This window comes from Aphelocoma coerulescens, chromosome 14 (assembly GCF_041296385.1).
Source record: "Aphelocoma coerulescens isolate FSJ_1873_10779 chromosome 14, UR_Acoe_1.0, whole genome shotgun sequence".
Lineage (NCBI taxonomy): Eukaryota > Metazoa > Chordata > Aves > Passeriformes > Corvidae > Aphelocoma > Aphelocoma coerulescens.
Window position 1 is genome coordinate 2940463 of NC_091028.1, and position 11426 is coordinate 2951888.

The 11426-nt window shown below is 49.8% G+C and overlaps 1 protein-coding gene across 2 annotated transcripts in view; it reads left to right on the forward strand.

Moving 5' to 3' along the window:
* ADCY9 (adenylate cyclase 9) overlaps positions 1-9984 on the forward strand; it is a 92212-nt gene extending 82228 nt beyond the window's left edge. For both annotated transcript variants that reach the window (XM_069030199.1, XM_069030200.1), the window contains one exon: positions 65-9984. In XM_069030199.1, the coding sequence (XP_068886300.1) occupies positions 65-1253 (1189 nt within the window). In that variant the 3' untranslated portion in view covers positions 1254-9984. The remainder of the gene's footprint in view (positions 1-64) is intronic.
* Positions 9985-11426: the final 1442 nt, after the last annotated feature.

An 11426-nucleotide genomic window follows, 5' to 3' on the forward strand; every position in this document is an offset into this window, starting at 1 on the left:
CTGTGGAGCAGGGATGGCAATGCCCTAACTTAAAACACACCTGTGTGTTCTTCCATTTGTGCAGCTCCAGAAAGAGCCCATGCAACAGCTCGGTGCCGAGTGACACGAAGCGGCCGGCGGAGCTGATCGGTCAGGAGGTGGTTCTGGTGTCCTTCCTGCTGCTCCTGCTGGTCTGGTTCCTGAACCGGGAGTTCGAGGTCAGTTACCGGCTGCACTACCACGGGGACGTGGAGGCCGATCTGCACCGCACCAAGATCCAGAGCATGAGGGATCAGGCTGACTGGCTGCTGAGGAATATTATCCCATACCACGTGGCTGAGCAGCTGAAGGTGTCCCAGAGCTATTCCAAAAACCACGACAGCGGCGGGGTGATCTTTGCCAGCATCGTGAACTTCAGCGAGTTCTACGAGGAGAACTACGAGGGTGGCAAGGAGTGTTACCGAGTCCTGAACGAGCTCATCGGGGACTTCGACGAGCTGCTGAGCAAACCCCACTACAGCAGCATCGAGAAGATCAAAACCATCGGGGCCACCTACATGGCGGCGTCAGGGCTGAACACCTCGCAGTGCCAGGACAGCAGCCATCCCCACGGGCACCTGCAGACCCTTTTTGAATTTGCCAAAGAAATGATGCGGGTGGTGGATGACTTCAACAACAACATGCTGTGGTTTAATTTTAAACTCCGGATCGGCTTTAACCACGGCCCCCTCACGGCCGGGGTCATTGGCACCACCAAGCTGTTGTATGACATTTGGGGGGACACTGTGAACATCGCCAGCAGGATGGACACCACCGGCGTCGAGTGCCGCATACAGGTGAGTGAGGAGAGCTACCGCATCCTCAACAAGATGGGGTATGACTTTGACTACAGGGGGACAGTCAATGTGAAGGGGAAGGGTCAGATGAAGACCTACCTTTACCCCAAGTGCATGGACAACGGGATCGTGCCACATCACCAGTTGTCCATATCTCCAGACATTCGGGTTCAAGTGGATGGCAGCATTGGGCGGTCTCCAACGGATGAGATTGCCAACCTGGTGCCTTCTGTACAGAATTCTGATAAGATAGCCCATGGCACAGATAACTCAGAAGCCAAGGACGTCCTTCCTTCTGCCAAGAAGCTCCAGAAAGACGCAGTGAAGGCAGAGGAGAGGTGCAGGTTTGGCAAAGCCACGGAGAAGGATGACTGTGAGGAAGCGGGGACTGAGGAGGTCAATGAACTGACAAAGTTAAATATCTCTAAGAGTGTATGATGAACTGTCAGAGTTGCATGAAGTGCTCTGTCCATAAAAACACACAGACTTTTGCAATTGGCAGTTTTCTTTTTCAAGAGAGACCTTCTCCACACCTGGGTTGTACGTTTGTGTTCATTTCGGCGCCTGGGGCTGTGTGGATCATGGCTCTTCAGGGCTTGTTTTCATCCATCTCTCTCCTCCATGCCCCAAATCACATCCCAAGCTCCCCAGCTCCCTGTGCAACCATCTTACAGCTGAGTAGAGGATATTAAGTGCCTTCAGATATACTCCATTGGACTCCCTGTCAAGGTACAGAGGCCCCAAGTGAAATCATAGCTTTGGGTATTTATCTAATTTTAAAGAAAAGAAAAGCTGTGGTTATATCATTTTTATTGTTGTTTCTCACAAAACACTTTTTTTGGCTAATGCAACTCCTTGGGTTTTTTATATCTCTCGGAACAATGTTTTACTGTTATCAGACCTTTTGTATGTAACACACAGACATGTGCATGTATCTACCATATGAGACTGCTATAAAGTGCCAGTAATGCACCACAAGAATGTCTGGGCGAGGGGTGACACTTTGGGTCGGGCTGGAGGGGGAGCTGTGCCGTGGCTCAGCCTTTAGTTAGGGCAGGAGGAACAGCTGCTGTCGTCCTGTTCTCCTTTCCCGATGCTTTCTGCAGCCTCCATGTGCCATCGTGTGCTTTGGATACACTTCTTTTCCATATAGCCAATGAGTTACTGATACATGGGAATGGAAGGAGGGTTGGGACAGTGCCAGCTCTGGGGACAGGTTTCCAGAAGCAGAGGAGAGACCACGGGAGTGCTGCAGTTCAGGGCTCCCGACTCTGTATACGGCTCAGTGGGCGAAGGTAGGTGACATCGGTGTCTCTGAGCTGATTGGAGAGAGAGAGAGAGAGAAGCAAAGTGAAATAAATGTTTTGGGAATGCCTTTATTTATTTATTTTATTCCTGTTTGGGTTTTTTTTATTTCGTTTGGGAATTTTTGCGTGCGGAAGAGACCGGGAGAGATGAATTGTTCATGGGTTTAACAGGAGTAATAAGACAGTGTTTGAGCCTCTTTGAACTACCAACCACTGTGAGGATGTTACCTTAGGCAATATTTGTTTCCAAGCTGATGACACTTCGGAAGCCACCAAACACAGTTGAGTATCCCAGCTTCCCTCCAGACTGAACCAATGGTGCTGCACAGTATTTTTCAGGATTTTTACACATACACACACACACACACACACACACACACACACACACACACACACTGTGCTTTTGCAGCAGGGAAGAGAACAGCGTGCTCCCTTCCTGCTGCTGAAAGCAGGAATAGGGAAAAGAGTCCTTGTAGTGAGCTGAGAAGCACAATCATTTCCCAGTCCTGCGGGTCCTCCATGCAGGTTCCTGGGAGCAGAGGCCTGCGGGAGCCCAGGAGCTGCTTGCACGGGAGGAGCTGTGGGATCGGGGGCTTAGGCTGTGCCAGTCTGCCCTCTGCATGCTTCCACCACCTCCCTCTCTGGTGTTTGATGCCCTGCTGTGGATCATACTGACCATTCAACTATTCTAGTTCAGCCAACTCCCTCTGACATGAAATAAAGTGAAAGGATTTTTATGCCCAAAAGAAGTTGATCAGCCAGCAAAGAGCTGGGGAAAGGCTGTGCTGCACTGCCTGCGTGGTGCTGGGGGCTCCAAGTCTTTCCATCTGAACTTGAGTCAGAATGTATTGAGTCTTCTTACCCTCATGTGATTTTGGGGTATGAGTAATAAATATTGTGGAGTTCCTATTCAGCTGGTGGAGATCCATCTCCACTCCATGTTCAGCATGGAGCCCTTGAAGCCTTTGTCAGATGTGAGTGTGTGAGATTTCTGGATCTCAGTTAAACAGAACTCTGCACACTGATCCTTCAAAGCTGCTGTTTTATGCATGTCAGTATTCCATTTGATAGGAAAGCTGTTCAGAATTCATCTTCTTCACTCAATCTGCCAGCACACAACAAACCAGGGGATCCTCACCCCAAATCCCTGTGCCACAGATGGTGTTGCCTGTTTGGAGGCTGTTCCTGATGAGCAGTAATGTGAGGTGGTTTTGAGTGCACAGTTTTCCAGGAGCTTCCTTCTCTCTAGGTTACAACTCCCCCCTCCCTGTAGTGGATTGCACTTCCAACTTTCAGGTAGTAATTCTGCAAATACCTCTTGCATCTGAAGAATGTATTCCTGAAACCATTGTTAGGGTTCTTGGTTCAGTTAAGGTGTGTTAGTGTTCCTTTTCCTACAGTCAAGGAGCTAACATGAACCAGAATTGTTTACATGCCTTCTAGTGTTACGTTATTGTCTCAGAGTCGTTCCCTTTCTCCCTGTCACTTCTTTCTCCCAATTTTATAGACCCTGCCCATCCTTGCTCTCTTCCCTGCTCAGCTGAGTGCAAGGGCAGAGCTGAGTCAGGACACGCCGGCTCCTTGAGACACTGCACAATAACCAAACCTCCACCAGCCCCAGCCCTGCACCCCAGGAGAGGTTGACAACCTGTGGTTAAACCCGAAAGGAAACGGTGCTGGAATGGGACCCCGGACCCAAAGCACCTTCCTCTTCGTTGTTCCAGCACTTCAGGATGCAAAATCCTCCTCCTCCAACCTCTAAAGTATACAAGGCTCCCGTGCTGCCATGGTGTGGGGCTGCAGGAGTATCGTTGGGTTTATGGGAATATCAAAATACCAAACCTCAAACCCAGCAGGGCCTCTCTTTGTTGGCACTAAGCAAATAAAGGCACTGAGGACAGCAGCACTGGGGGACTCTGAAATCAAGTGCTGTTGTCTGCTCTGGGAACTGCTGGTGATGTTACTCTGCCTTAACTCTGGGTTGGGAAGAGAGTCCTGATGGGTGACCAGTGGTGCCCCATTTGCTCATTGCCAGGACAGCAGCAAGAATCCCACAGCTGGGGCTGCGGGGCTGCCAGGGTTAAATCTCTTTAATGCAGTGTTGCAACCAAATCAAGAAGTTCAGTTCTCAGTGGATGGTTTGGAGGGGGAGATTTTCCAGGTGCAAGGAGATACCTGTTTGTGTTGTAAGGCAGTGCAAGCTGAACCTTCGCACCTCCCCTTGCACTTTTGAAGATTTATCCTGACACAAAAACGACTCGGGGGCGTTTCTAGCAGTGTTGTGCAGCTCTGCTGCAGAATTCCTGACACGTGTGCTGGTGGGAGGCCACAGGCAAAGTTCACTCCATTAAAATCCCTGTGGTGTGTGTGCTGTTGGTGCCAGCAGTGCTGTCAGTGAACATGGCGGGGTTGGCCGGGTCCACAAGGGTTTATTCCACAAGGACAATCCGTGCATGGCTGCACTTCCAGTCTTTAGGGTGGTTTAATGGTAGTGATTTAAAAATGGTCCAGAGAAGGGGACTGGGGAGAGTGCTGAGTGTTTGTGAGCCCTGTGTTGCCTTCTGCCACTTGTGGCACCTGCTCCAGGGTGCAGAGTGACAAGGAGTGTGCAGAATACTGTCAGCAGTGAGGTCTTAATCTGCTGCTAACACACCAAAATGCTTTTTCCTCCCTGCTGCTCTTGTGAGAGATTTCTCATTGAGGACCAGGTAAATGGTGTTCCCATTGATTAACTTCTGGCATTAGGATTTTGAGAAGGACAGATTTGCCTGTTACTGCCCAGGATTTGGGGCCGTTCCCCTTTGCTGGAGGTAATGTGAGCACTGCAAGCAGGGTGGGACAGTGCCACTGTCTGGCTGCGGCTTCTGCTGTGTCCCAGGAGTGATAAAATGAGGGGAGGAAAGGATGGGTTCCCCAAGGGCTTTACAGAAAACATAAGTATTTGGATACTCTTTCTTTAGGGCTAAAACACACAAAGGAGGTGGCCAGAGCAAAACTGAATGGAGCTCCAAACCAAACCCTGTACCCTGAGTAGCTTTAGCTAAAGAGGAGTTTATTCCTGAGTAAAAGGCCAAGTTCTTAGGGTTTCTGGCATTTTAAAATTGCTAACTCTGACCTGTTTCTAAAGCTTTCGTTCTGAATACAGCAAAAAGTATTGCAAGTTTAGTCATGTCACAACATCTCGAGAGGCTGAGGGTGCCTGAGGTTAGCTGTAATGCCTTTGCCTGTTTAAATCTGCACCTTGGCTTGGGGGATTTCTGCCAAATTTAAAGACCCTGTTTTCTTCCTTCTTCCCTGCTGTGGTCTTGTTTGCTCCATCTGGATGGGACACATAGGTGGCTGGTGCCTCCCTGCTCCTCACCTTTGGGAACCTGTGTCTTCCTCATTGCACAGCAGCACCTGAGCTGAGGTCATGGCTCCGGGTGCTGCTGTCGCTGCTGGTGCCTCCCTGTGTCCTGAGGAAGGGGGAGGTTGTGTTTGCTTTGATGTCTTGGTCCGTTTTGCCTGGTCACAGCTGCAGCTTCCTCCTCGTGGTGGTGACAGAAGATACAGAAGAGGCACTTCCCTGCAGTTAAGAATTAAATTTTGAAGTGTAGTTGTTGTTATTGATGTGATTTTTCCAATTGCTGGAAATGCTGCGGGTGGTTTAACTGTAAGTACAGAATGATTTGCATGTGGCAACAGTCAGTGTGGAGGTGCAGGGATGACCCAGTGTCATGGCACTGCCATCTCAATGCCCAGGCAGCTGTGAAAAGCCAGCTGAAGTCTCAGAGTAATGCTGAGACTTGACTGGCTGCTTGTGGAGCATCAGTTTGGGCAGGAAAGTCATTTGCTCCAGTATTTTTCTCCTTTAGAGTTCTCTCTGCAGGCTGTAGCAGTCCTTGGTCTGTTTCCTGGGGTAAAACTTGAATTGCTATTTGCTGTTGTTGAGACTGAACTGTGCAGGCAGTGGCAGTGGGATTCTGCAAAATCCTATTCAAAAGTTGGAATTTGTAACCATTACACACCAATTCCTGCAGGCCCTGGAGCTCTTTGAGTGCTGCCATGGTCTGAAGGTGTTTCAGTTCAGAGCTGTGGGTAGGACACAGTGTCGTGGTTTAGCCCCATGTGGTAACATGCTTCCAGGTCTGGAATGGGGGAGACAAGGAGGAGGGAGTGTGGAAGGAGCTGCTGGGTGGTTTCAGGAGCTGATCTGTGTGTCTGCATGTGCTGGAGGGGAAGGTGTCTCAAGTGTGAAGCAGAGCCTCGGCTTCCCAAGCTGTTCTTGTTTTCTGGGGGCAGGGGACGAGAGAGCCTTAAAATGGGCTGATTGTATTAAAATCTGCATTAACACCATCCTCTGAACTCTATCCAGAGTTTTATTGGTGAAAGTCGGACACCAGGAGCTTATTGCCTTTGTCTTATCTAAAGATTTCATCTAAAATCAAACATCAGGCTCTGTAGAGGTTGAAGGAGAAAATAAAACAGGGGTGGCGTGTGTCTTGTCTTGACAGCAGTGCAGCTTGAGGGTGCCATGAGAAGGAGGTTTGAGGTGCTTTGCAGACACTGGGTAAAGCTCTGGTAGGAAAAAAATGGAAGTATTTTGTATAAAATCTTTTTCAAGTCTTTCTGATGTGAACTGAACTCCTGTCTCAGCCTTGATAAGGGGCTGGGCTGTACAACACGTACAGAACTGCTCCTTGCCTTTGGGAGTCAATATCGGCTTGGGAGAAAGAAGATAAGTTTGGACAAAACAGATTGGTGGGAGATATTTAAAGCTTTTTTTTTTTTCCTGGTCCCTTATTGTTGCTGCTAAGCATTTGCTGCCCTAACCCAGCTGCCCAGCCTGAGGCTAGCCAGGAGCTGGAGGCAAGTGCTCAGGGTCTTCCTACACACCTGCTCCAGAGCTGGAGCTGGACATCCTCCTCAGGAGCTGTCCCACGTGCCAGTCTCCACACTGGAGATCAGTGTCTGGAAGCTGTCGTTGGTGTTTTACACTTCTGGAATGGCCCCGAGGCCACTGTCAGCCTCTCCTGTCTCAGCCTTGGTGTTGTTTGCTCCATTCTCTGCTGGCTCACTGCAACAATTTCACAGAATCCCAGAATAGTTTGGGTTGGAAGGGACCTTAAAGCTCATCTCGTTCCAACACCCTGCCATGGGCAGGGACAACTCCCACTATCTCAGGCTGCTCCAAGCCCCACCCACCCTGGCCTTGGACACTTCCAGGGATCCAGGGGCAGCCACAGCTTCTCTGGGCACCCTGTGCCAGGGCCTCCCCACCCTCCCAGGGAACAATTCCTTCCCAATATCCCATCCATCCCTGCCCTCTGGCACTGGGAAGCCATTCCCCCTTTCCTGTCCCTCCATGCCTTGTCCCCAGACCCTCTGCAGCTCTCCTGGAGCCCCTTTAGGCCCTGCAAGGGGCTCTGAGCTCTCCCTGGAGCCTTCTCTTCCCCAGGTGAACACCCCCAGCTCTCCCAGCCTGGCTCCGGAGCAGAGGGGCTTCAGCCTTCAGAGAATCTCCATGCCTGTAATGAATTTTAATGTCCAGAAATTGCAGTGTTCGCTGAATTGAACTGCAGAGAACGTCATGGCTGGGAACAGTTAGTAAAATTTTAAGTTCCCACTCTTATCAGTGATGTTCTGACCAATTTGTCATCTGGCTCATTGCTGGATGTGTGTTGTAAGCCAGTGCCACCACTTGCTTGTCACTGATTTGGCCATTGATTCTCAAATCCTCTTTCAGATGAGTCAAAACAAAGTGACTTCAGCAAATTTTTTCTTGTTTTCCTCCTTCAGTTACTCACATCTTCACTTGTTTCTACCTTAGTGCATCAGCTCCACTGTAGTTTGGAATCAAAGATGGTTTGTATCGATTTGTGCTGAGAGGTACAACTCAGGGCAGGGAAGGACGTGGCATCTGGTCCATCTGTGGGTGTGCCCGGGGGGAAATGCCTCTTTAGTGACTCTGAAGCTTTGCCTGTACCAGGTGAGCCCAGAGCTGTGTTTAGGGTTTATTTCCAGTACTGGCTGTACCACTCCATCCTGTCCAAAGGAGGGGGTGGCAGCAGGGCCAGCTCTGCTCTGTGTCTGTGCCTCAGCCAGGGTTTGGCCACTGCACAGGTACTGGCACAGTCCCACCAGCACCAGCAGATGTTCCAGGAGCCCACAGTTACCAGAGTGACCCTCTCCCCAATTTAATTGCTTCTAGTTCCAGAGCCTATGCTGAGATACAGAGATACATAATATCTGTGCTGAGACAGAGACCTGTTATACCCTACTGCAAGTACAGCTTTAAACTTCCAAAGTAATAAACTCTTTAAAGCCAAGAGCCTTAAGAACTCCAACATCTGCTGAGACAAGTAACACAGTTCTGAGTTTGCGCTGAATATTTGGGAATTTCTCCTGCTCAATGGCAGGTGCCTCTGGTTTGCAAGGAGGCAGCAGCAGTATCCAAAGATGACAAGGACCTTGGCCAACCTCACCCAGTTCCCCAGGAACAGGTAAACAAGCATCCCCTTGTGCTCTCAGGAAAGTCACATCATTGCCCAGTGCCAGCGGGATGGCTTTAGGTGTTGTATTGCTCAGGAAAGCTCCTCCTTTCCATGAAACAGTATTCTTAACTTAGCATAAAATGTTATCTTTGCTGGTGGCAGGGGCTGGATTCCTCATTTCTCGCCCTTTGGTCCTTTCAGCATTGAGGGGGACAAGGCAGGAGTGTAATGATGGGAAAGGTGGGTCAGTTGGGAAGGAGCTGGATGTGCCCCTGGAGCCAGTCCCAGTGGAGGAGCTGCTGTGTAGGTCCCATATTGGTGCCTGGGCAGCAGCAGCTCCAGCAGCTGAGCTGTCCCCCAAGCTCCAGGGAGGTTTGCTCCTGGGCAGCATCCTGCTGCCTGCTCCATGCAGCCAGTCCATGGACACCTTGGTAAATGCACCTTCCCTCCTGCCTGTTGGTTTGCATTTCTCATGGGAGCAAATTCAGCTGCTTACTGAAAGCCTGCACTAGAAATCGGAGCGCTGTGTCCGACCACAACCAGCTGGGAGTAAGGGTTGGGGTTAGGGTGGGTCTGCTCACCCTCTGTCCACACAGTGACACCCATACAACCCCCTGTAAAAGCCATCACTGGGCGTCAAGGGTAGTGGTACCTGACTACAAACAGCCCAAGAGAGATTATTTTTGGAGTGATCAGCTGCAACCAGGGTTGGCTTTGGTTTGCTGAGGGCAAGGAGTGGGCCTGGGAGCTGGCACAGACCCCCAAGCATCCCCTGCTTCCTTGAGAATCTCCCTCAGCACTGACCCAGGGCTTCAGCACTCGCTGTCCTTGCACAAGCACACGTGGGGATCAATAGAAATACAGACGGATAGAAAGCATTAATTGAAAATGCCATTGAAATATTATTGAATTATGAATTGAAAATTGAGAACAGTTTCCAGTTAAAATATTTTAAAAGGCAAATTTAAAAGTGTTTTGAAGTCTCCAGGTTAGCTGGACATTGTTTTTTCCAGGTATATCTGGTTCCTTTCCCTCCTGCCCAGCGCAGCCCGTGTTCCCCACCTTCTCCCTCCCTTGCAGAAAGAGAGAACCGCTCTGTTTACACCCCGTGCTGGGGCAGCCTCGCCCGGGGCTGTGCGGGGGGACGGGGCTTCCTCGCAGCAGCCTCACTGTAAATACTCTGCCAATGCTTTGTGGACAAACTGAGATGGCAAAAAGTTGTATCTGTGAAATATTAAGCTCTGTGTGTATATAGATCCAACGCGTATTATCTGCGGCTCTGTAATCAATTGTATATTAAACTGTTCCACTGTACAGCCGATCATTTCATGCTCTCTTAGATGTAGAAAAGCTGAGAAGTAATTCACAATACACTATGTCAACTCCAAATCGTTTTGCTTTCGTATTTTTGCTCCAGCCCCGCTTCAGCCACAGCCCTTGGCACATGATCTGGAAGAAGAATAGTTTGGAATAGATTTTTCAGCCCTTTGTTTTGGATCTGGCTTTTGACAATGTTTCTTCGATAATTGCAAAGCCACTAAGTTAATTTTTCATTAGGTGCATATTTAGGAGGCATCTTAAACACAGAAAGGGTTTGTCACATAGACCCGCTGCACTTCGATGTGTTGGTTGGCAGTGAATGACCTTCATGTTCCCAGTGCCAGGTGAGAAGATGACTCCTTCCTAATTTTTCCTCATTTTAACCCAGCTCTGAAGTGTTGGGAAGGGGCCGTGCAGCCACCACTGGCAGCACCTCTGCAGCCACCGTAGGTCACTGCCGACTGTGGCAGAGCTTTTCCCCACAGGGAGCTTGTGTTGGCCAAAACTGGGAATGAGCTTTAAATAGTTATTTTTCTCTTTGGCAGAGAGCATTGATGGTTTACTCTGGAATTCCAGTGCCTTATTCAGATCCCCTGAATTTGCTTGGAAAGGGGATTGAGGCAGTTATTCTGGAGTGAGTATCCACAGAGCAAGGACTGGCTGAGCGGGAGTGGCTGGGCAAGAAGAGGAGCCTTGATGCTTCCAAAACCGGAATCTGGCCCAAAGAGCAAACCCTGTGTCTGTCTGCCTGTCCCACACCCCCACCTCTCTTGGGGTTTCTTGTCAGCATCCCACTGTGTGTTCATCGGGTTTCACTGAGGGATGAAACCCCTAATGAAGCCCTGAGCCCTCCCCAGTCAGGGTTTGACCTGGAAGATGTTACGGTTTCCTCTGGATCCTGCTGCCTGTCAATGACCAGTGACCCACCACCGCTGTGTCCGGCAGCACCAAACCCTTCTCACCAGGCAGCCACAGCATCTGTATGTGTCCAGCCACACTGTCCAGCTCCCCTTTCCCTGCTCTCCCTTGGCTGCAGCAGACCAAGAGCTGCTGGAATCAAAGACAAGCAGCATCCAGTTTCTCTGGGTCCCAACTGATTCTTTTCCCTCATATTTTGAACATTTGGTTTTTTCCCACAGACCAGGTAAGTATCAGAGCACACAGTAACACCTGTGGTGCAGTTGGCACCACAGCCAGCATTTGCCCTGGGCTCCTTGGTACCAGCCCAGTGTTTAATGCCAGTAGGGGTGTATAGGCCTTGCTGGGGTGCTGCCAGCTATTCGCCTTCTGGTGTAGGTGAAAACTGTTCCAATGTTGTCCAGTTGGGTTCTGATTGTGGATCATGGTGATTGTCAACTGCCAAGGGATGTTTTTTAATAAATCTGATGAAGGTATTTCAAATGAATCCAGTCTTCCTGTTTTCAGTTTCTCTTGTCCAGGGTAAGCCCACGTTGAAGTTTCTTTTCTCTCTGTGCTTTGGTTTGTGGTCAGGACATGTCATACACCGATGT